Source organism: Aegilops tauschii, chromosome 7, assembly GCF_002575655.3.
Source record: "Aegilops tauschii subsp. strangulata cultivar AL8/78 chromosome 7, Aet v6.0, whole genome shotgun sequence".
In the NCBI taxonomy this organism is placed as follows: Eukaryota; Viridiplantae; Streptophyta; class Magnoliopsida; order Poales; family Poaceae; genus Aegilops; species Aegilops tauschii.
Genome location: NC_053041.3, coordinates 622,925 through 648,800, shown reverse-complemented (window position 1 = coordinate 648,800; position 25,876 = coordinate 622,925). Strand labels below are relative to the sequence as shown.

Genomic DNA, 25,876 nt, shown 5'->3' with positions numbered 1-25,876 from the left:
TAAGAAAGATAAAGAGCTTAAATCCATTTCGTATCTGAGCATGAAAAAACAAGGAAGTTCGCCAACGCTAGAGTAGGCACTAGTAAAGGCATAAAGTAATTTTCTTTTACTGGAGACACTTTCCCACAGGCTCCTCGCAAACATACTGTCGTCCGCCGTGCACGTGGGCATGCTTCCTCAAGGCAGCCACGTCGATGAAGGTCTTGCCGCAGTTGTCGTAGCTATAGAGGAAGAGGATCTCCGTGGCCGGCTCGACCTTGCGTGGCCGCGCCTCCGGCTCCTGCCCAAAATTATAAGGTTGTTCATACAAGGAACAAAATTAATAAAAAAATAGTGTGGATGACATTAAAAATGAGGACTAATCACAAAAGAGGCTAGCTAGGTGCCAGCTCAAAACTTCAAATGATCTTAGATAAACAGTAACGTCATTAAAAATGAGGACTAATCACAAAAGAGGCTAGACAATAATATGCTCAGAAGTATGGATAGCAGCACACTAAGGACAATAAGCAAAACGCTTACTGAAAAAGACAGTCATAGCAAGGAGATGCCCCAAAACTTTAAGATCAGTGTAGAATATGATTATACCAAGGTAAATATTACCATCTAATTTTCTAGATCAATGTACCCGAGGACTTCAATAGAAGTACTTGAAGCCAACAAGTAAAAAATATATAGCACCGACCGATTTAACCTCTCTATGCATGGCAAATCTACGTTTCAAGGGCGCTAAATGATACGATGAGAAGATCTGCAATCATTTTTGACACATGACCTACCACACAACCCAGTGCAGAAATCAGAGATACTGCATACACGAATAATTTCCCCCTCTCTGGCTAACCTATGGGCTAGTCTGTCAGACAAGCTCTTTTAGTAGCAGTGCGACTGCACGCAAACTACATCAGAGAGCTAAACGGCTCTTTGCAACTAAGCACAACCCAGAACCACAGGACTAGTAAACTAGAGACTAAGAACCTAATTGTGCGAAAGAAATGGGGAAGAAACTGTGGTACAAGTTTCTTTTGGCAGGGGGGAGAAGCTAAAGGTCATTCATAAAACCGTAGATGAAATCAGACATGGAAGTTATAAGAAATAAATGACTATCTTTCATCAGCAAAATGGAGGTCAACTTTACAGTAGACTATACAGTGTCCGCTTAAACAGAGGCAAACATGGCCTCATTTCAATGTTTCAAACATTTATCATTATTTCACTCAGCAAATCGACAGCATCAATACCCCCACAACGATCTCGATATCCAGAGAACAAACACACAATGCATATAATAATCAAATTAAGCATTTCAGAGGGCCAAACCAGCCAATGATTTTGTGGCCTACGAAGCTAATGGCACACTACCATACCAGTAAGCAGAACCTCACATGGTGTATTCTGCCGCAACAGTGATGAGGTCGTCATGGAGCTGGAACCAAGGCTAGCGACGAGATCGGGAGGGGGGCGGACCTTGAGGGCGTTGTGGTAGAGATCCTGGCGTTGGACGCGGCGGATGCAGACGTCGGCCCCTTACTTGAAGGCACGCTTGTGGCTGCCGAGGAAGTCGTCCACCTCCTCGCGCACCGCCTGCAGCGTCGACCCCGCTGGAATAGCCGCCCGTAGAGCGCCTCCTCCACGTACTTCTTCGACGACCGCCACACTAGGTCCTTCGCCCTCGTCGGCGTCGCCATCGTGCGGTTGGCGGCGGGGAGGAGCGCACCGATGAGGCCCGCGGGCATCGGGGCATCCTCCGCCAGGTCGGAGAGTGCGGAGGCGGCGGTGGCGACGAGGTGGTCGTGAAGCGAGGCGAGGAGGAAGCCATGCTGGCGACAAAGGCAACGCCTCGCCCGAAACCCTAGCCACGGGTGAGGGTTCCGAGCGAGCAGTAGAGGGCGTGAGAGATGGATTTGGCTGGAGGGGAGGAAAGAGCGGTGCGAGGGGGGCTGGGGGTGTGCTGCGCGTCTGCGAAAGCCGCCTCAACTCGCCGGAATCGGGTGCAGCGCGAGGGAAGGAGGGCGCGAGGGAAGGATGGATCTAGCTAGGTTTTGATGAGAGGGATGACACCGAGAGGTGTTGACCTGGGAGGGGGTTGAGAGGGACGAGGGGTGAGAGGGCCTATCTGTCGTTGGATCCTGGAGCATCCTACGGTGTTTGCTCCATGATCCGCGTGAGTTGCCCATCGACCAATTAGAATGCAGTACACAATTTGGTGACGTTATGACCATTTAAATTGGTCGTGATGACTAAACATAGGCGGCTCCTACGAATCGGCCAGATGATTTTCTGGAGAAATCATCCGGCTAGCGAGCCGTCGGATATGCGCTATTGTACCCATTCGATCACTACAATGCCACAACAATAGTGACCACGCAACGCTTTAATGCAGCGTTGATGACACCCTGGCAAAGCTTTCACCGTAACTCTAAGGGTGCTTCGATCGACAACAATTGCTCTAGCGTAGCAACGATGGTGTCTGGCAAAGCTCCACTACAGCTCTGGTGGAGCTCCAACATAGCACCAATGGCGCCGGCAAAGCTCCATTGTAGCGCCGGCTAAGGAAGTTTTCATTTTCTTTGGACGAAAAAACAATTTTCCATTTTTAGAGTGCCCAAAATGAGTTCTTTTTTGTGAAGGACCTACCATTTATTTGTTGCAAAATTGGACCCAATAAATTTTCTAAAATACTAGGACATATTTAATGCACAATTGACCAAATGGTTTGGTGTCAAAAGTTTTTATCCACCTCTGGTGAAAAAGACAAATTTCCGCCGATTCAGTTGGAAGCGGGTCAAATTTGAACTGCAGCTGCCTTATAGTTTGCTCTTTATTTTTTCCAAAAATCATTTCTAGGTACATAAGTATCTATTTAATCAGAGAAATACCGAAAAAATTCCAAGATTCAACCACTAGCTATGAACGGTCATTCCCGCCGTTTTGACAACATTTTGAAACAGGCATAAAAAATGTAAAAAAAATCAAAAAATTGGAAAACCTTCGCATTGTGTCATTATATGTGGCCATGTTACCAGCAAAAATTATAAACTTGTAATACAACAATTATTTTTAAAAAGTGTTCTCAGAAACGAGCTATCAAGTGTGAAGATTCATGGCTTTCAAGCCAAATGATCAATCTTATGGCCACATTCATGACATAGTTTGTTCAAATGATCTCATATTGTGCACAAGGGTGCATCTTAGAATGGCACACAACGTTTCCTAAGGAATTTTTCATTTTCTTTGGACGAAAAAACCATTTTCCATTTTTCGTGTGCGCAAAATGAGTTTTTTTGTGAAGGACCTACCATTTATTTGTTGCAAAATTGGACCAAATCAATTTTCTAAAAGACTAGGACATATTTAATGCACAATTGACCAAATGGTTAGGTGTCAAAAGTTTTTATCCACCTCTGGTGAAAAAGACAAATTTCCGCCGATTCAGCTGGAAGCGGGTCAAATTTGAACTGCAGCTGCCTTATAGTTTGTTCTTTATTTTTTCCAAAAATCATTTCTAGGTACATAAGTATCTATTTAATTAGAGAAACACCAAAAAAATTCCAAGATTCAACCACTAGCTAGGAATAGTCATTCCAGACATTTTGACCGCATTTTGAGACGGGCATAAAAATTTCAAAAAATTGGAAACCTTCGCATTGTGTCAATATATGTGGCCAAGTTACCAGCAAATATTATAAATTTGTAATACGGCAATTGTTCTAAAAAATTGCTCTCAGAAACGAGCTATTAAGTGTGAAGATTCATGGCTTTCAACCCAAATGATCAATCTTATGGCCACGTTCATGACATAGTTTGTTCAAATGATCTCATATTGTGCACAAGGGTGCATCTTGGAATGGCAGACAACGTTGCCTAAGGAAGTTTTCATTTTCTATTTGTCGAGTGCCCAAAATAAGTTTTTTTGCGAAGGACCCATAATATATTTGTTGCAAAATTGTACCAAATCAATTTTCTAAAATACTAGGACATACTTAATGCACAATTGACCAAATGGTTAGGTGTCAAAAGTTCTTATCCACCTCTGGTGAAAAAGACAAATTTCCTCCGATTCAGGTGGAAACGGGTCAAATTTGAAATGCAGCTGCCTTATAGTTTGCTCTTTATTTTTTCCAAAAATCATTTCTAGGTACATAAGTATCTATTTCATCAGAGAAACACCAAAAAAATGCAAGATTGAACCACTAGCTAGAAACGGTCATTCCTGCCGTTTTGACCGCATTTTGAAACGGGGCATAAAAATTCCAAAAAATCAAAAAATTTGAAAACCTTCGCATTGTGTCATTATATGTGACCAAGTTATCAGGAAAAATTATAAACTTGTAATACGGCAATTATTTTAAAAAGTGTTCTCAAAAATGAGGTATCATGCATTAAGATTCATGGCTTTCAAGTCAAATGATCAATCTTATGGGCACATTCATGGCATAGTTTGTTCAAATGATCTTATATTGTGCACAAGGGTGCATCTTGGAATTCCAAACAATGTTGCCTAAGGCAGTTTTCATTTTCTTTGCACGGAAAATACATTTTCCATTTTTCGAGTGCCCGAAATGTGTTTTTTTTGTGAAGGGCCTACCATATATTTGTTGCAAAATTGGACCTAATGAATATTATAAAATACTAGGCCATATTTAACGCACAATTGACAAAATAGTTGGATGTCAAAAGTTTTGATCCACCTCTGGTGAAAAAGACAAATTCCCGCTGATTTAGTAGGAAGCGGGTCAAATTTGAACTGCAGCTGCCTCATTGTTTGCTCTTTATTTTTCCAAAAATCATTTCTAGGTACATAAGCACCGATTTAATCAGAAATACATGGTTTGGTGGCGATACATCGAGGTTTGGACGGTGGCCGAGGGCCCCAACTGTAGAGCGCGTAAGCTCGCATGCCGGTCGCGTGGTCACCGCGTGACCGTGGTGTTGCCATGCGTTCTGGGCGGACTAGAGATGTCTAGTGGGTTGGGCACTCCCCAGGTAGTTGATAGGACAAAAATTATAACATAAGATTCTCATGAGGAGACCGAACTATGCTCAAACATGAATTAGCAGCCAAGTGTTTGATTAGCGGTACGGGAAATGCACATGGCCAATGGGCGTGAGTTTTGGCTGAGGAGGATCATATACTAAGAAAAATGTCTTCACAAATTTTTAGGGAAATCAAGAATATATAAATAACACTTCCTTCACAATGTGCTGCTCTGAACAGAATAGGAAAATGAATATTGTTAAATTATTTTTGAACTAGGCAAGGAAGGTTTTTGACATATTTGATGAAGATATGATCCAAACAATTTATGAGAATTTTTTTGGGAATTTTTGGAATAACAGAAATATAGGTTGCTTCACAACCTAGGGCAAAAATTGACACATGGACACATAGGCAAAACTGATGAGATGGCGCCTAGTCATCTCAACCCACCATAATTTACAAGGCTATGACCATCTATATTGGTCGTTAACAACTGAAAATAAAGTAGCGGACCAGGGCTGTTTGCTTTATGACCATTTCATGTAAGGAAATTATGACCTTTCTGACCAAAATGGTCGCAATGGTTTAGGGTTTGGAGCCCCCCGAACAGCTTGTGACCAATTGGTCTGAAATGGTCATAAATCTATGACCAATTCTTCCAGGGTCACTGACAGAAGGCCACTAGTTGACATATTTCTTGTAGTGTCCTGCTTGATTATATTCGAAGGGTCCAGGGGTTACAAGAATTGATCTACCATGAGATCGTACTAGCTAACCCTAACTTGGCTAGCTTGGCAATGTTATGATCCTGCCTTCGATCTAACTCTCCGGTTTATATAGATACCAGAGGGGCCTAGGGTTACACAAAGTCGGTTTAAGAGAAAGGAAATAGCATATCCGGACACCTAAACTTGCCATCCACGTATACAGGAGTTCCTGACGGATATGAGAGGTGATCTTCTGTCTTGTATCTTGACGACCCATCAGTCCGGCCCATATCCAATAGACCGGACACCCGAGGACCCCTTAGTCCAGGACTCCCTCAATGGGGTTTGGACTTCATTGGAGAAATTCATCCATCTTTCTCAAAGGGGCATCGGTTCATATTTGTGGCAACCTATTATTTCACTAAATGGTCTGAAGCAGTACCTCTCAGGAACATGAAGCATACAGAGGTAATTCAATTCATAACCGAGTACATTATTCATAGATTCGAAATTCCTCAAACATTAACTACAGATCAAGTTTCATCTTTCATGTCACATCAATTTAGAGAATTTACCGAATCTTATAACATAAAGATGCTCAATTCCTCTCCTCATTATGCCCAAGCTAATGGAAAAGCTAGGTCTAGCAATAAAATATTGGTCAAGCTCATCAAGAAAAAGATTGAAGTTAATCCAAGCGATGGCATGAGTTGTTGTCCGAAGCTTTTGTGGGCACATAGAATCTCTAGGCTTGGCGCCACAATGGTGACTCCATATGAGATAGTATATGGTCAATAGCCCATTCTACATGTGGAAGTAAATTTGAATCTATTAAGAATAGCCTAACAAAATGATTTATCGACAGTAGACTTTTATAACTTGATGATGGACAATATTATGAAGTTGCCGATAAACATTTGGCTGCTTTAAAGGACATAGACAGGGACACGCTGAGAGTGGCAAGATCTTATAATAAAAGGTCAACTCAAAGAATTTCCAGGTTGGTGATCTCGTGTGGAAAGTGTTCATGCCGATTGGTTCATGAGATAGAAAATTCAAGAAGTGGTCTCCAAGCTGGGAAGGCTACCACGGGCGCCGATGTCAATGGTAGCCTCCTCCGGATCTGAGGTTTCCCCTGGAAACAATGGAGAGAGGGATGCCCCACCACCACCTCCAACAAGAAAAATGACACGCACGGGCACCGCCAATGATGGTGGCATCCTCATCCACTTCAGCAGCTAGGTCACCATCCAACATTATACATGATGGCTGCCCAGATATACTATGTTGGGATCTCACTCCAAATGGTTAATGTAATTCCAAATCTTCTTATAAGTTGTGTTTGTAGGGTATTCAAAGACGGCCAACAAATCTTCCCATGCAGATCTCTACTCAGGTTAAATATATTATTAAGCAGATTTGGAAGAACAAGTTGACGGCCCCACGAGTCCAAACTTTCGCTTGGAAATTGCTTCGAAAAGCTCTTCCCACGGGATTGAGAACTAGTCTTTTTTCTGTCCACATTTCAAAACAATGTTGTCGCTGTGATCGAAATGAAAATGAAATGCACCTCTTTTTTTCTGCATGACTTCGCTAGCAGCTTGGTTTCGCCATCCTTACTACATTAAAACTAATATCTTAGCCCATAATCATCTTTCTATGCAAAGTATTATTCATGGCTTGCTTAATATGCATCACCCATATGCAGCCATACACACTATTTCAATTTTATGTGGTGCATATGGAGATCAAAAAATGATTGTCTTTTTGCCAAAAAATGATCTCTTCCTCATCAAGTTCATATTTTTGCTCCTGCCTTGCTTGATCAAAATATTTAATTGGTAAAGTCTTCTGATCCTGCTCATGTTAATGATCAAAATCAGATTCAAAGGACCAAAAATGTGATGCCGCTTCAAGTTTGCACTCTTAGGACTGGTTTACTTGTCACGCGAGCTAAAATATACTCCGATGCCTCCTACAAATGTTCAAAAGTGCCTGGTTTAGTGCAGGGTACACCAGCCACAGGCATTGGGGGTTTTCTAAACTTTTTGCAAAGTCAAAAGGACGTTCAAGTGCAGATTCAAGCCTCTGCTCCAATCACACAATCTTCTCTTCAAGCTGAAGCCCTTGCTCTTCTTCTTGCAGCCAAAAATGCTCATTTTTTGCAGGTGGATCAACAAACCTTTCTCACTGACTGCCTATCTTTCGTGAAGGAAACTGCGACCAGAGGTATTTTAGATGATTGTATTTTGTGGACAATCATAACTACACTTGTTGATTTCTTCAGAACAATGAACAATCTTTATGCGCAGGTCTACCACATATCTAGGGAGATCAATGGGATTGTGCTTAATGTTGCTCATCATGTTCTCACTTGTGCATCGGAACCTGTCTTTAGTTGCTTTGGTTCAGCTCATAGGAACATGTCCTACCCTATAATCTCTCTTCTTTCGAACCTCAATCTACAGGGTTTTATACTACACGTGTACACTGTTATTGAGCTGTGGGTGCCTTTCCTTGTTAAAAAAAGGTAAATAGCACTCATTTTGAAAGCATAACACACAACCAATAGCCAAAAGTAACGCCTAAATTGTATAAGCGCAAAGAAGACTTTGCAAGGATAACGGCAGGACATGCCAAGACAATTATTTTTCTTCTTTCATCATCATCATCATCATCATCAACATCATGATGTCCACTACGCAACCTTCTTCTTGTAGACTCGTGTTGGGCCTCCAAGCGCAGTGTTTTGTAGGACAATAGCAAACTTCCCTAAAGTGGATGACCTAAGGTTTATCAATATGTGGGAGGCGTAGGATGAAGATGGTCTCTCTCAAACAACCCTGCAACAAAATAACAAAGAGTCTCTTGTGTCCCCAACACACCCAATACAATGGTTAATTGTATAGGTGCACTAGTTCGGCGAAGAGATGGTGATACAAGTGCAATATGGATGGTAGATATAGGTTTTTGTAATCTGAAATTATAAAAACAGTAAGGTAGCAAGTAACAAAAGTGAGCGAAAACGGTATTGCAATGCTTCGACACAAGGCCTAGGGTTCATACTTTCTCTAGTGCAAGTTCTCTCAACAATGTTAACATAATTAGATCATATAACGTTCCCTCAACGTGCAACAAAGAGTCACTCCAAAGTCACTGATAGCGGAGAACAAACGAAGAGATTATTGTAGAGTACGAAACCACCTCAAAGTTATTCTTTCCGATCAATCCATTGGGCTATTCCTATAAGTGTCACAAACAGCCCCAGAGTTCGTAGTAAAATAACACCTTAAGACACACATCAACCAAAAACCTAATGTCACCACAAGTATCCGTGGGTTTGATTATACAATATGCATCACACAATCTCAGATTCATCTATTCAAACCAACACAAAGAACTTCAAAGAGTGCCCTAAAGTTTCTACCGGAGAGTCAAGACGAAAACGTGTGCCAACCCCTATGCATAAGTTCACAAGGTTACTGAACCCACAAGTTGATCACCAAAACATACATCAAGTAGACCACGTGAATATCCCACTGTGACCACAGATAAGCACATGCAAGACACACATCAAGTATACTCAAATCCTTAAAGACTCAATCCGATAAGATAACTTCAAAGGGAAAACTCAATCCATTACAAGAAGGTAGAGGGGGAGAAACATCATATGATCCAACTATAATAGCAAAGCTCGCGATACATCAAGATCGTGCCAAATCAAGATCACGAGAAAGAGAGAGAGAGAGAGAGAGATCGAACACATAGCTACTGGTACATACGCTCAGCCCTGAGGGTGAACTACTCCCTCCTCATCAGGGAGAGCGTCGGGATGATGAAGATGGCCACGGGTGTTGGACCCCCCCTGTGGCAGGCTGCCGGAACAGGGTCCCGACTGGTTTTTCGTGGCTCCAGAGGCTTGCGGCGGCGGAACTCCTGATCTTGGTTCTGTTCTGGAAGTTTGGGGATATATAAGAGGTGTTGGCGTCGGGTACAAGTTAGGGGGGTCGACGAGGCAGCCACGAGGTAGGGGGCGCGCCCTCCACCCTCATGGTAGCCTCGGGACTCTTCTGGTCCATCTCCGATGCTTCGTGGGCTTCTTCTGGTCCAAAAAAAATCTCCGTAAATTTTCAGGTCAGTTGGACTCCATTTGATATTCCTTTTCCGCGATACTCAAAAACAAGGGAAAAACATAAACTGGCACTGGGCTCTAGGTTAATAGGTTACTCCAAAAAATCATATAAAATAGCATATAAATGCATATAAAACATCCAAGATGGATAATATAATAGCAGGGAACAATCAAAAATTATAGATACGTTGGAGACATATCACATCATCATTGTCGTCATCGTGTTTATTTTCTGGTATCAAGATTTGGTAAGGAATTTGTAACAAGTATCCCATAAGATACATATTGGGAGAACCACGGCCTCCTCAGAGTTTAGAGCTTCCTGGCCATCGCATTTGGTTCTTGATACGTTCTAGGCCGTCTGATCAAGCTCACTGAAGATCCGGGCCGTTGGATCGAAGCGTGACACTTTAGATCGAGACAGCGTCAAAACTTCGTGCCACCGCCTGTAATTATCAGATCTCACTGAGAACAAAGGTGGGATTTCACATAGGCTGGCACAACGTGCGCTTTTTCCAATAAGTGACACACTAGGGTTCGATCAGTCTCTCCTCACTTCTCTCGCCCGCACATCTCTCTCGCTCGAGCCGCCGCCATCGCCAGCCATCCTCCCCATCCTGCCTCTTCTCCTCCCCATCAGCCATCACCGCCGATCTAACAGCTCGTTCAGAAGCGTGATACCGACATCTCCCATCTCTTCACAGTAGGCGGGAGTCAGTTAAAGTTTGTCCGACGTAACAACTGATGTGTCCTCGGGAGCTTCGCCGGTCAAATCTGGATCCTGCTCCGCTTGGACAATGTTCATCTCCGAGCTCAAAGCTACATCTGAGGTGTGGTGGCCTCCGAGGTCTTACTCCAAGATCGAGTCTGGCGCTAGGACAACAGCATCGGTGATGTCTTTACTCTGGTCTGACACCCAGCCCCAAAAGGCAAGTTTGCGACGAGAGTCCATGACATACTCCAGATTTCAAAACCCTATTGCCTAGCACCGGGCGAGATTCTGGACCTGGCCGAGGTGGTCGGTCGAGTTCGCAAGCAGCAAGATGTTGCCGAAGGCAAAAATCTGTACGGTGAAGAAAGTCTTCCCACAGCCAATGTTGTCGTCGACTCGAAGATGAGCCATTGATCCTTCTTGACCACTCAGCGGGACTTGTATGGGCCACCAATATCTGAGCTAAATCTGGCAGATATCTGGTAGGGGTTCTCGAGCTGATGATCTCATCTAGATGGTAATAGGAATTAAAGCGACACGGTGTTTACCAGGTTCGGGGCCTCTTGAAGAGGCAAAATCGAATGTCCTGGTTTTGTTGTATTGTTTATGGATAGGGTACAAAGTACATGATGATCTACATCGAGATCGTATGGATAAATCTAGCATGCTTCTACGAACTAAACCCCTTGACTTATATAGGGGCCGGGGTACCTAAGGTTAGACATGACCGGTTGCATCTATAGGTAGAATGCCAAATATTGGAATATGGTGTATGCCAAGTCTCCGGAAGATTCTACCTTGAGTACGGGCTATAGCATATATATACCTACCCCGTTCTTCAAGCGTGGGTGGTCCTCGGCTCGGTGATCGTATGAAATTGAATGCATGAACTGGTACGAGCGCAAATGGAGTATCGAAACAAAGTGCACAGACAGGAGTATCAGGGCATTCATCTTGAAGTATCTTATATCTTATATCTTATATTTACTAATTGGAGGCACCATATGAGCCTCCACATTAATCCACATCAGCAAGATTAATTTAGCGATTAGATTTAAAATTTAATGGTCTAGATCTATTAACAGATGATACCTGAATTTTTTTTAAAGAAACACCACGTACACCTGAATTTTTTTTAAAAAGGAACACCACGTACAAAAAGTGGATAGAAAGGAAGTCCTCACACGTACAAAAAGGAAGAAAAGAATTCCTAACCAACAACGATACCCTTTGTGAAAGTGTGAAGATAAAAAAGTTAAGCCCACATGTACAGTATAAGAAAAGAAGTCCACATCCTCAAAAAAAAAGTCTCAACAACCATATAGGCACACCCTAAAAAACACCTATGTACGCACTGTCTCAAAAAGATCACCCATTCCAAAAGCATGCACTTAAAAAATATTACCGTGTCTTTCTTCTCTCTTTTTTTTAGTTGGTCGTGCCTTCTATCATCTCTGGCAAAAAATGACACGTAAAAAGAAGTGTGCGAGCCCCATTAAAAGAAGGTCCACATCGCATATTCTAAAAATAAATAAAATACACTCGCATGTTTCCTTGAAAAAAATACAGACACATAGAAATAAAGAAGGGTACCCAATAAAGAATCTTCAAGCCTCACGTTAAAAAAAACAGAGTCCATATATAACTTTTTTCTGTACAGTGTAAACGCAGAATATATAAGTCAAAGGAAATATCTTTGTAATGGATCATCATAAAAGATGATCAATTAAGATAAAATAAACAAGAGACAAACAAACAAAATATCTCTATAATGGATCATGAATATCTTTATTATTTAGATAAGTGCTACCATGTGGATCCAATTCATATAATATTATTTTCTAGATCAGAAAGATGTGTATCTCGCCATAAAGGATCAAATTAATACATACTTTCTCCTTACATCCCAAATAGATGTACTTTACACAATGATAGGAATGATTCATTCAGAAAAATTATGGCAGTATGCAACATAAAGGGAAAATGGATGCACTATTTATAATCTTAAATCTTATAAACATGTGTATATCTTTATTATTATGATTATTTGAATAATAAAGCATTTGTCAATTTGTATGATACGAAGAATGTTAACTCCTGCATTTTAAATGTTAAAATAATTGTGAAGGTAATTATACATGCCTATATTATCTAGACCGTGTGGACGCACGGGATGGAATATAATTTGTATTGTTGGAAAGGTGTCTCGATGGGTGGGTTCGTGCCTGCTTCGTGGAGGATAAAAAGGAATCATTCGCATCACGACGATTACAACTCTAACCATATTCTAGTACTAGTATGATTGGCTTTATACGGAGCAGACGAAAGCTAGGTTATCTTCAAAAAGAAATTGTGTGTAGAGTAGAGAATATGCGGCCAGAGAGAGCACAATCAGGCAAGACAACGGAAGGGTCAACATCCACGCTGTTTTCTTTGTTAACTACGACGCTAATCAAGTGGTTATATATCGAGTGGAGAGCTTCCTGGTCTCACGCAGTAGTCGTTTGTACTCCCTCCATCTCATAATATAAGAACGTTTTTGACACTAGTATATTGTTGAAAACATTCTTATATTTTGGGACAGAGGGAGTAGTTTTGTACAAAATACACTACTGGGACCTGCACGGCATTCCACAGACTCATAGGAGTAGCCGAGTTGGGCGTGCCTGCGTGCAAGTCTATGAGCGTCTTGCGTCTATACAGTGTCGAAGAAATATAGAGTATATAAAAAGAAAAATTCAGCCGACATGCAGTTTTCATTGGGCGTTGTCACGTCAAACCGTGAAAGCGAGCTCGCAGTTTCTCGGACTGCGAGCAGCTATCCTTCACACTAATTTCATTTTTTATTTTTCCGTTCTTACTTTTTATTTTGGTTGTCTTGTTGCCACCTTCCAATAAAATATTGTAGCACTTGTGCGCACACGAACACGTCATCGTGTACCCTCGATGTTGCAGGTGATGCACCGCTGGTCACGTCGAAGGAGACCCGTCCAAAAGCGCGGTACGCAAGCAATCTGGCATGCTCTTTTATAAGCCCGAAACCCACACGCCCGGGAGGGATCCCGTCGGGGCGCGCGGCGGCTAGGGGGTGCCCTAGGTCGACCTGATCGCCCCTAGGGCCTCGTGGATTGCTGGCCTCCGAGACGAAGAACGAACGAAAAACGAGGAGGAAGAATAACAAGGAGAGAGATAAAGGTAAAGGTAAAAAGTGACATATTGATTGTTCGATTGTGTGTTGTTCAATCGGCCGTCACCCCTTACATATATATGAGGCGGCTGGCCTTCACGTACAAGAAAAGACTCAAATCACGTCCGAATTTGAATCATCTAAAGTTACCTACCGCTACTGCTCAGCAGGTTCTATAAAACTATTTCAACAGTAATTGAAGCAAATTTTCAAATTTGATCCCCAGGCATATCATCACATTGCACAACAGTTATTCAACTCTGAGCATCAGCTACCGAGAAGGCACCATCCATCCACTGATATCCATTTTTTCAGAATAGTTTATTTGTCGTTCCGTATCGACTCATTCAACCGTGAAGGAAGACTTTAGATTCTAATCAAATCACCAACCCTGGAGTGCTGCTACCCCTCTTCCTAAGGGAAGAGAACATCCCCTTTCCGCCACCGTGCCTCTCCACTGGTGCTCCAAATATACGAGCACATAGTCTTCATCCTTGAGGTGAGTTCAACTGCTCCAACTCCTGCATATTAATTCCTTCTACTTCTTCACATTTCTTTTTCAAAAATAAGCGTCTCCAACATTTTCTCTGATGATCCTGTCATCAATTCTAGTTAGGAATTTAGATTTGTTTTTACTCACCGTTTTTTGCATACAACAAGTCAACAGCTCTTCCTCTCCACTAGTTAGTTCCCACGCACTCCAGAACTTCCGCTGTTTGGGATGATAGCCCTCTTGCTTTTACTTCATATTTGATTACAACCAATATTGCTATTATATCATGAATAAAATCATCTTCCCGTTATGTTTTTTTCAATGCACTTCGATTATTCATTTGTTTTGCGGAATCTATCTAATTTTGAAGGTCTTTTATCCTGTGTAATGAATCGAAAAGTGTTGTCCGCAGCAGCATAACTTATTTTTTTGTTCTATTGTCATCTCATTGACAATACATTGTCGTTCTTTTTGTTCTATTGTCATCTAGTTAATATTTTATAGTCAATCCATTGTGTTTTAGGCTATGGATTGGAGGCACTTGTAATCTTTGTTTTCTCTTTCTTTCTTTTAAGATTAAACTAAGGCCTAGGTTTGGCTAATATTGGAAGCCACAGAAGACCTAACACTGATATGTAGACAGGAATAAAATAAGTTTGGCTGATTAACAACAACTCCGCAACCATCAACTATTTTTCTTTCTTTTTTTCTTTTGCAGGCATGAACTAGCAACTCCATAGAACTAAGAAAATTACCATGAGTATTATTTAATCTTTAGGACACAACTGCTTTTTAAACTTGCGGCCCTCTCTTACTCTAGGCTGTCCTCAGGCACAATACCGACCTAGAAGATAAACACTCCTAGTTGGTGATCATGTCTTAGGAAGAGGTAACAGGTATCGAACTGAATTTGCTAGAAAAAGTTACAAACCAATTTTCCGAGGAGCTCAAAATTGGAAGTGGTGGCTTTGGGGAAGTGTACAGGGTATGCTTATGAATTTTCTGTCGATTTCAAATGGTCACCTGCTACGTACTGGCTACTGCTAACAATGCATGCGTGTTGTATTTTTTTTTTCAGGGTGTGCTTAATGGGTGTGAAATTGCTGTGAAGAAGCTTTATCTCACCAATAGATCAATAGATGATAAGAGTTTTACAAATGAATTTCGCCAACTTATGAAGGTCCAACATGAAAACATTATACGGCTGATTGGCTACTGCTATGAGATAAGACATAAGCATACTAAAGACAACGGGCAACTTGTCTTTTCTCAAGTTATAGATCGAGCTCTCTGTTTCGAATACATGCCGGAAGGAAGTCTTGCCAAGCATATTTCTGGTATTGATGTTGGTCTACCCTTAATTCAGCTATACTATTTGTCTAGTGAATACCATAATATTTTCCTTTGGGCAGATGAATCTTGCAAACATGACTGGTCCACAACATTCAAAATAATTAAAGGGACCTGCGAGGGCCTACACTACCTTCATAGAGGAACAGGAGACGGCAAACATATTTACCATCTGGACTTAAAACCGGACAACATATTGTTGGATAAAGATATGGTCCCCAAAATCGCAGACTTTGGTTTGTCCAGACTCTTTGGTGAATCAAAGACCCACATAACAAACACCCGTATGGAGGGAACATTGTAAGCTGACGGTCTAGCATACATTTAGTTCCTAAGTACACATAAGTTCTAGCTAGTACTTCTATTGCTAACTACTTGTCCAATGCTTATTGATGTCATAAAGAGGATTCATGGCACCAGAATATATACATGAGTGTGCGATATCACCAAAGAATGATGTGTTCAGTCTCGGCGTTATAATTTTCTACCTACTGGCCGGACAGAAGGGCTACAACGATTATTGTGAGTCGCGGTCCTCTCCAGGGCAACAATTCATTGACAGAGTACGTTCTGGTTCTTGTTCTTTCACATATATTTTCTCTTATAATATTAAAGCATAAACATCATATGTATTTGAGCTTACCTACATTGCAATTTTGCAGGTACAAGAATACTGGAAAAAAAGGATGCGTGCATCGGTGGGCTACACATGGGACAAAATCGATCTCCTGGCGGTGAAGATATGCACTGAAATTGCAATGAGCTGTGTGGAGAAAGAGCGTAGGGACAGGCCTTCTACAAACAAGATTATTGATGAACTCCACCAACTAGACGCTCAAATGCAGATGTCAAAGAAAGATTCCGAGTCAGTTACAGGCCTGGTACGTACTCATCTCATGATTGAGGTTTATAGAATAACTGAACACTCTATCTATCATCCTTGGACATATATAAACCCCTTTTCACCTATAGGGAAAATCCGACGTAAGATATATTGCGCTTGATCCATCACTGGAGCTGCGCTTCCCGTTCAAACCAAATATGGACATGCCATGCTGCCTGCAGCTAACCAACATGACAGAAAATTCCATTGCCTTCAATGTGAAGACAAACAAAAGGAAGTATAGCCCACAACCAAGCAAAGGAATCATACCACCATGTTCCAAGTCATACATCATTGTAACGTTGCGAGCACAGGAAGAGGCACCACCGAACATGCAGTGCCTCGACACGTTAATTGTGCAGAGCACAAGGGTGAGCGAGGATTTCACATCCCAAGAGATCACTCAACACTTCCTTGAGGAAGCAGAGGTGGATGAGGTGATATTGCCAATTGCTTATGTTGCATTCGAAAAATCTGACCTCGATGTATCTAAATAGGTAGTTACCGCAAAGAACTTCTATCTCCGGAGTGTAATTCATTTTGAGTGTTATTTTCGGTGGCAGGATATTTGTGAAAATTTCTATTTTATAAGTCTATTTATATTTAATAAATGTTTTACATGTATACAATAATCAAATATAATATAGCATATGTGCACTACTAGGAAAACCCATATAGACAACCACTAAATTGTGGCGCGGGGCTGTAGGGCAGCGCTACTGCTACTTAGTAGTAGCGCGGGCTAAAAATACACGCTACTCGTTGTGTACAGTAGTAACGCGGACATAAAAAACCGCGCTACTACCAAGTGGGCCCCATCGTGCCCCACGGGACTGGCTACAGTAGTAGCACATAGTCTAAAATTCGCGGTACTACTAAGTAAATAGCAGTAGCGCAGGCTCCAAACCCCGCGCCACTATTATTGCCAGCTGGTGGGTCCCACCTTGTAGTAACGCGGGGTCTTCCGGGCGCTACTACTACTGGGCTTAGTAGTGGCGCTGCCCCCATGCCCCTCGCTACTATTATGCGTAGCAGCCACCTTTACCCCCCCCCCCCACCTTCTCCCTCCCTTCCTCTCCTCACTTAATTACTTTCTTCTCTCTCTCCTTTGCCCCTCCACCATCTCCGTTAATGGCTCCCCTTCCTTAGTTGCTTTCTTCTCTCTCTCCCATCTCCACATATCTCTTGCCCCTTGATGATAATCCGAGGGCTACGTGAACTATAGAAACCCGTCGCGTGGTGGTTGTAGTACCCACACTCCTGGGACCTTCACAGACTTGAGATATCACACACTCACAATGGGGTAACTCAACTCTTATTATTCACGACTACTCCCTCGTTTCTAAATATTTTTCTTTCTAGAGATTTCAACAAGTGACTACATACGAAGTAAAATGAATGAATCTACACTCTAAAATATGTCTATATCCATCCGTATGTGGTAGTCCATTTGAAATCTCTAAAAACACAAATATTTAGGAACGGAGGGAGTATAATCTTGGTAAAACTCTTTATATGTGGCTACCTCTCACTACTATGACATCTCTACCTCTCCCACTTGGTAGCTCTATTCATAGCTTTCTCTTGGGTTCTTGCTTACACAAATGGGAGGTGTGGCACCCCTATTTATAGGATTACGACAACATTGGATGTTTTTCAAGTGGCATCCATCCAAGCCCTACAACATAATTCTAGAGAACTCTATACAACCATATCCAACGTTTATTCTAGTGTGTTCATGACAAGCATCTAGTTTCTAGATATTTCCTACTACATCAAAATTTCTTACTCCAGAACTTTCCATAATTCTAGAGTTATCTCTAAATATCTCCACCATGATTATTCATGTAGCTTCTGAACCTTCTTCAAAATATTCTCCTTTCTCATGAAATACTCCATAATTTTCTAGAAGCTTCTTGAAGTGTTCTACATATTTCTAGAACCTTCCAATTATGCATTGCATTTGTCAAACAGAAGAAAGAAAAAAGGAAAACCGTGAAAAAACTGAAAAACAGAAAAGAATAGAGAAAAACAACTCGCACAATCTGTGAAACCAAAGAAAACCATCGCAAAAACAGTGAAAACAAATGAAAACCGAAGAAAACAATTATAAAACAGAAGGCCCGTCCTAGGAAAAAAGACATGGATTGGTACTTGGTCTTGCGCAATGAAACAACCATTGTGAGTCCCTCTTATTTATTTCTTACATTTTAAAGGTGTGACGAAGTCTACCGACCGGTCAGGACGTTCCACAGCCAATATATAGATTATTTTGACAATAATTGAAAGTTCCAACACGGAATGCTCTCATAACTGGAAGCAATCTATCTATACTTCTATACTTAAAAAAATTATGAACTCTCTAGAAATTCACACGTTAATCAGTAATTAGGAGCCGTTAATTTGGTGGGACCGAGTTATAACGCCGCAGATTAACCCATGTAATCCTCCTTTAAACCATTAGACCTTTGACATTATAGTTGAATAATTACCCACCAATGCCATTAAGTTATTTGCACTAATATTGCTGTAGAAAAAGTTATTTGCACGAATCATATCTATCTTATATATTTACTAATTGGAGGCACCATACGAGGCACCACGTTAATCCTTAGAATTAAAGAATTTTGACCGTTGGATTAATATATAATCTATCTGTAGCCATCAGATGAAATATAAGACATGTTGTCTCAAACTACCACGTATTGAAGTCTTGACCCCTTGGGACTCTCTCTATTTCCTAGAAAAAACAAAAATCTGAGCGGCCATATCAATTAGATGAAACGTTACATTTGTAGTCCAGCTTCCTCACGTTCAACATTGGTTGAAAGAAAAAAAACAGATCGCATCTAGAAAAGAAAAAACAAATCACATCTGTCACGTTATAATTTGGTGAACCAAAACTAGGAAAGACTCCACGGTTCCCTCAAAAAGGAATAATATCCTTCTATAAAAACTCCATCGATGAAAAAAAATCAGATCTAATCTCCTTGCATAAAAAACTCCAGGGATGAAAAAAAGAAAGATATGTTTGACTAACCAATCTTTATTTTCCCGATTGAAAAGGAAAAGAACAGCCACACAAGGCTTCCATACATGGATGAAAGTTATACGTAACTTATAGATGGCCCGGCCAAAAAACAAGCATCTACATGTAACGTTGGTGAAAAGCAAGTAGGAAATCAACCTCATATAGATGGTTCCTTATATGAAAAGGGATAGCTTCTTTACATAAAAACTTCACCGATGGAAACAAAAAAGAAACAGATCAAACCTAAGAAAGGAACGACATCGCATCCTAAAAAAAAGGAAAATATCCCCCTCGACTCCTGTACAAGGCCACTTAATCCTGTATAAAAAGGATTAACATGATTCTTTGGAGGTGTAGATTGTCATAGATAGTAAGTATGTACATGTATTTTTTATCCTAATAAAAGAGAAAAATAATAGCTATTAAAACATCATTATATACATATAAATCGCTGAATTATTAAAAAAAGAATTTGATCGTATCATGCACCACAAAGATCTCATATAAACAGTACAATTTTTGTACAGCCACTACTGTCCCTCTCATAAAAACATGATTGTCTATGTGATATGCATATGTATAGTATGGGTAGAAAATATTAAAAATTTCCTATACATGTCAATCATAAGAGAAATTTTTTTAAAAAATTGGTACAAACAAGATCTTATAATCAGAATAATCTATGGTGCTTATAGTATAATGAGAATATACAACTGCCTATTTTTAAATATGTACATTATTAGCTACGACGTGGTGTATGTTGATAAAAAGTCGTTCATGTATATATGTATCCATTATTCTATATAGAAACAAATTTTTTACAATTCTACCATGCTTCCGTGTCAAAAAAAGAAGACGTCTGTCTTTTTTTGGCTTAATGAGAAAGTAATATATGTTGCAATTGGGCAATTTATCTTTATACCTTCTAGAAACTTTTAGATCATGAGTACATGATACCCTTATGCAACAACTTCTAGGTCCGTAACCATGTTTTCTACCAACATAACACATATAACCTTATGTAACCTTGATAAGTAGGACATCCATATGTCCACATATCGGCCATAAATCTGACGTGGATCGCTGTGACATAATTGGGTGCAAACAATCTAATCACAAAATAGTCAAAGCAATGTAACTTCATTGCAAGCTATGTGCATGTGTGATAATAATAACCTATATCAACATATGCAAATTATTGTTTGACATTTCAAATCTCTCAAAACTTTGTTATATCTAATATTAAAATTGCTAACCCATGCAGGTGCACGGGTTGACGACTAGTACTCATAATAATTATATTTAGTTATTTTCCTTTGACTTATCGGTGTCTCTCTCCTCAAGTAGCGTCATGCAAAGCTACACTCTCGAAGCTTCCAACATATGCTGTTAAACAACATGATGGTCAGGTCCAAGGGGCGCTCCACCGCACCGGTTAGGTTGAGATAACTCTCGGTCTAGGTTTGTTAGAGTATATGGTTGTAATCTCTTTACGTTTATCTTATCTCTACTTTCCTTGTACCTCAAGATGTAATCTCAACAAACCTGTATGCTTATCAAGGATATGCCCTGCCTATATTAACACGAAACCGTCGCCTCGAGAGAGGTACGACGTTCTTCGCTTGTTCACATGGTATCAGAGCCTCCTCTATCCACCTCATCTAGCAAAACCATCCATCGCCAGCCATGTCGTCCTCCTCCAGCGCCGCCCAGGCTTCCATTGGGAAGGTTGCAGAAAAGCTCAGCCGCACCAATTACGGCCTATGGCGTGCGCAGGTGACACCGCAGCTGAGGGGGGCTGGCCTCTTCGGCTATGCCGACGGCACCATGCCGGAACCTGTCAAGATCCTCACCACGAAGGACAAAGACGGGAAAGAAGTGCAGACTCCGAACCCTCTACATCCGATCTGGTTCAGAGAAGGGCAGCAGGTACTTGGATACTTGCTTAATACCCTCACCAAAGAGGTCCTCGTGCAGGTTACCTCCATCGCCACGCCGCACGAGCTCTGAGCAGCTCTTGCCCACATGTTCTCGTCGCAGTCTCGAGCCCGCGTCAACAACATCCGAGTTTCTCTCTCCATGGCGCAGAAGGGGACGCAATCTGTTGCTGCCTACTTCGCCCAGATGAGGGCGCTCGCCGATGAGCTCGCGGCCGCTGGAAAGCACATCGATGACGATGAGCTCGTCTCCTACATCACCGCCGGCCTCGACATGGAGTACCAGCCCCTCGTCTCCGCCAATGACGCACGCACCGACACCATCAACCTCGACGATCTCTATGCTCAGATGAGCAACTTCGATCAGCGCCTCGCCCTCTACAACAACACCTCAGGCGGGGGGTTCAAGTCGTCTGCAAACGTGGTCGCTCGTGGTGGTCGTAGCGGTGGTAGTGGCGGCTCCTCAGGCTACCGCGGACCACCGCGCGGCAAGGGCAAGCCGCCAGCAGGAGCAAACAGCAGCAGCGGCAACTCCTCTCGTGGTGGCGGCGGCGGCGGCGGGCGGCCCTTCAACAACAAAAACAACAAGGGCCGCCGTGGTGGCAGACCTCGTGCCAACCCCGACGCACCGCGATGCCAAAATCTGCGGCAAGCTAGGCCACACCGCACGCGATTGCTGGTATTGCTATGAAGTCGACGGCGAGTCATCACAAGACGAGAAGGTTGCAGGCGCTGCTGACGGCTCCTACGGCATCGACATGAACTAGTATGTGGACAGCGGCGCGACTGACCACATCACCAGTGAGCTAGAAAAGGTGACAGTTCATGAGAAGTACCGCGGGCAAGACCAAGTTCACACTGCCAACGGAGAAGGTATGAGCATTAGCCACGTTAGTCATTCAGTGCTTAAAACTCCCCATAGAAATATCCGTCTAAGAATTTTTTTGCATGTTCCTAGTGCTTCCAAAAATCTCCTTTCAGTTCATCGCATTGCCATTGACAACCATGTATTCCTTGAGTTTCATCCGTTTTTCTTTTTGATCAAGGATCGGGTCACGAAGAAAATTCTGTACCGAGGTAGATGCGTTCGAGGGCTTTACCCGTTGATTCCGGAGCTTAGGAGATTGAATAAACAAGCCTATGGTGTAACCAAAGTCTCTTCAACACAGTGGCATGATAGATTAGGACATGCATCTTTTTCTTTAGTCGAACATTTGCTTAAACAGAATAAGCTCCCGTTTGTTGGTGAGCATGATCGTGAAACAGTTTGTGATTCATGTCAGTGTGCTAAGAGTCATCAATTACCTTATCCTGTGTCTACAAGTGTTTCCACTAAACCTCTTGAGCTCATATTTTCCGATGTCTGGGGCCCTGCCCCTAATTCAGTTGGTAGACACACCTATTACATAAGTTTTATCGATGACTATAGCAAGTACACCTGGATCTATCTCATCAAAAAGAAATCTGATGTATTTCAAATTTTCCGCAACTTTAATGCACTAGTAGAAAGAAAGTTTGATTGCAAAATCTTAGCTCTCCAATCTGATTGGGGAGGGGAGTACCGAAATCTCAACTCCTTCTTTCAACAAATTGGCATATCACACCACGTGTCATGCCCCCATGCTCACCAGCAGAACGGATCAGCCGAGCGAAAACACAGGCATATAGTTGAAGTCGGTCTTGCATTGCTCGCTGCTGCCTCCATGCCTTTGAAATTCTGGGATGAGGCCTTTCTCACCGCAGTCCACCTCATAAACATGTTTCCTAGTAGGGTCATCAACAATGAATCTCCAGTAGAATGTCTCCTTCACACAAAACCAGACTACACATCATTACGAGTGTTTGGGTGTGCGTGTTGGCCAAATCTCCGGCCATACAACAACCGCAAACTCATGTTCCGATCAAAACAGTGTGTTTTCTTGGGTTATAGTCCACAACATAAGGGTGTGAAGTGTCTTGATGTATCCACTGGACGTGTCTATATCTCACGTGACGTTGTGTTCGATGAAACCATTTTCCCTTTTGCACAACTTCATCCAAATGCCGGAGCCCTTCTTCAAAAGGAAATTCTTCTTCTACCTTCACACCTCACCGGTCGTGACAACGGGGATGCTTTAAACACTGATGATATCTTGTTGACTAATCCTCTTACTAATGATGGCCTTGAGTTTTGTGATGCAACAGCAAAAACAGTGTAGAAAACGGTGAAGAAATCAGCCAAAACCATCATTTTATGCTTCCTAGACAAAACAGCAACAACATCGGGGCAGATCCGCCTCGGGATCCAGGCGCATCCTCCTCGGGATCCAACCCGCGTCAGTCTGCCGCGCTGTCCCCCACGGGATCAGTGCCACCCGCGTCAGGCCGATCCGTCTCGAGCCCCGTGCCGCCTCACGAAACCAGCGGCTCGGTGGACCGCTAGGTGACCGCCCTGCACCAACCCGCCAGCGCCACGCGGCACCATCTTCAGCTGCCCGTGCCTGGCCCCGTGCCTGGCCCCACATCTGGTCGGTTTGGCGCCGACACACGCTGCTACGCGCGGCGCACGCCACGACGGGATGCGGGCGCAGACTCCCATGAGGATCCAGCCGCAGATCCTGTCCTGCCGGCTCCATCATTGACCAATCATGAGCCTGCCACCAATGCGGGATCGGGATCTTCTGCGGCGCTTTCTCCTCCTGCATCACGCACGCCGGTCATAGAAGATCTGGCCTGCGCATCCTTGATACGTCTCCAACGTATCTATAATTTTTGATTGTTCCCTGCTATTATATTACCCGTTTTGGATGTTTATGGGCTTTACTTTACACTTCTATATCATTTTGGGACTAACCTACTAACCGGAGGCCCAGCCCGTATTGCTTTTTTTTGCCTATTTCAGTGTTTCGAAGAAAAGGAATACCAAATGGAGTCCAAATGGAATGAAACGTTCAGGAGCGATCTTTTTGGAACAAACGTGATCCAGAGGACTTGGAGTGCAAGTCAAGAAGCAATTGAGGAGGCCACAAGGGTGGAGGGCGCGCCTCCCCCTACTGGGTGCGCCCCCTATCTCGAGGGCCCCTCGAGCATCCACCGACCTACTTCTTCCTCCTATATATACCCACGTACCCCGAGAACATCAGGGGCGACCACGAAAAATATTTCCACCACGTAACCTTCTGTATCCGCGAGATCCCATCTTGGAGCCTTCGTCGGCGTTCCGCCGGAGGGGGAATCAACCACGGAAGGCTTCTACATCAACACCATAGCCTCTCCGATGAGTTGTGAGTAGTTTACCACAGACCTTCGGGTCCATAGTTATTAGCTAGATGGCTTCTTCTCTCTCTTTGGATCTCAATACCATGTTCTCCTTGATCTTCTTGGATATCTATTCGATGTAACTCTCTTTGCGGTGTGTTTGTCGAGATCCAATGAATTGTTGGTTTATGATCAAGTTTATCTATGAGAAATATTTGAATCTCCTCTAAATTCTTTTATTTGTGATTAACTTATCTTTGCAAGTCTCTTCGAATTATCAGTTTGGTTTCGCCTACTAGATTGATCTTTCTTGCAATGGGATAAGTTCTTAGCTTTGGGTTCAATCTTGCGGTGTCCTTTCCCAGTGACAGCAGGGGCAGCAAGGCACGTATTTTATTGTTGCCATCGAGGATAAAAAGATGGGGTTTATATCATATTGCATGAGTTTATCCCTCTACATCATGTCATCTTTCTTAATGCGTTACTCTGTTCTTTATGAACTTAATACTCTAGATGCATGCTGGATAGCGGTCGATGTGTGGAGTAATAGTAGTAGATGCAGGCAGGAGTCGGTCTACTTTTCACGGACGTGATGCCTATATACATGATCATGCCTAGATAATCTCATAATTATTCGCTTTTCTATCAATTGCTCGACAGTAATTTGTTCACCCACCGTAATACTTATGGTATCTTGAGAGAAGCCACTAGTGAAACCTATGGCCCCCGGGTCTATCTTTTATCATATAAGCTTTCAATCTATTTTTATTTGCATCTTTACTTTTCCAATCTATATCATAAAATACCAAAAATATATTTATCTTATCATACTATCTCTATCAGATCTCACTTTCGCAAGTGGCCGTGAAGGGATTGACAACCCCTTTATTGCGTTGGTTGTGAGTTCTTGTTTGTTTGTGTAGGTGCGTGGGACTTTTGAGGAGCCTCGATACCTTAGTTCTCAAAAACTGAGGGAAATACTTACTCTACTATTGCTGCATCACCCTTTCCTCTTTAAGGAAAACCAACGCAAGCTCTAGACGTAGCAATCCTCACCCAGCAGGCCTTCGGCTGCTATTGGCGGCGGATCTTCTGTGGATGCTTCTTCGCCACCTCGCACTCGGATTCAGAGGGGAGTAACTCAACCCAAAAATTACAAATCTTTTGCAAAATTTGGATTTGCTTGTGTCTCACATGAACCAGATATATCACACACTGTTGCAGAA

General features: G+C 42.4%; 1 protein-coding gene and 1 non-coding gene across 3 annotated transcripts; both read left to right on the top strand.

Annotated features, from left to right (window-relative positions):
- Positions 1-14,011: 14,011 nt before the first annotated feature.
- On the top strand, positions 14,012-16,992 carry LOC109747030 (cysteine-rich receptor-like protein kinase 43). 2 transcript variants are annotated; one of them, XM_045231984.1, is made up of 5 exons: positions 14,012-14,218; positions 15,044-15,862; positions 15,966-16,125; positions 16,225-16,443; positions 16,535-16,992. In XM_045231984.1, the coding sequence occupies exons 2-5, from the start codon at positions 15,228-15,230 to the stop codon at positions 16,940-16,942; spliced, it is 1,422 nt and encodes a 473-aa protein (XP_045087919.1). In that variant the 5' UTR covers positions 14,012-14,218; positions 15,044-15,227; the 3' UTR covers positions 16,943-16,992. The 2 variants fall into 2 exon arrangements, with proteins under 2 accessions (XP_045087919.1, XP_045087920.1); XM_045231985.1 differs by having other exon boundaries at positions 14,012-15,549; positions 15,625-15,862.
- Positions 16,993-21,639: 4,647 nt separating this feature from the next.
- On the top strand, positions 21,640-21,778 carry LOC120970112 (small nucleolar RNA Z247). The gene has a single exon (XR_005764858.1). It is a non-coding gene; the product is annotated as a small nucleolar RNA Z247 (small nucleolar RNA).
- The last annotated feature ends 4,098 nt before the right edge of the window (positions 21,779-25,876 follow it).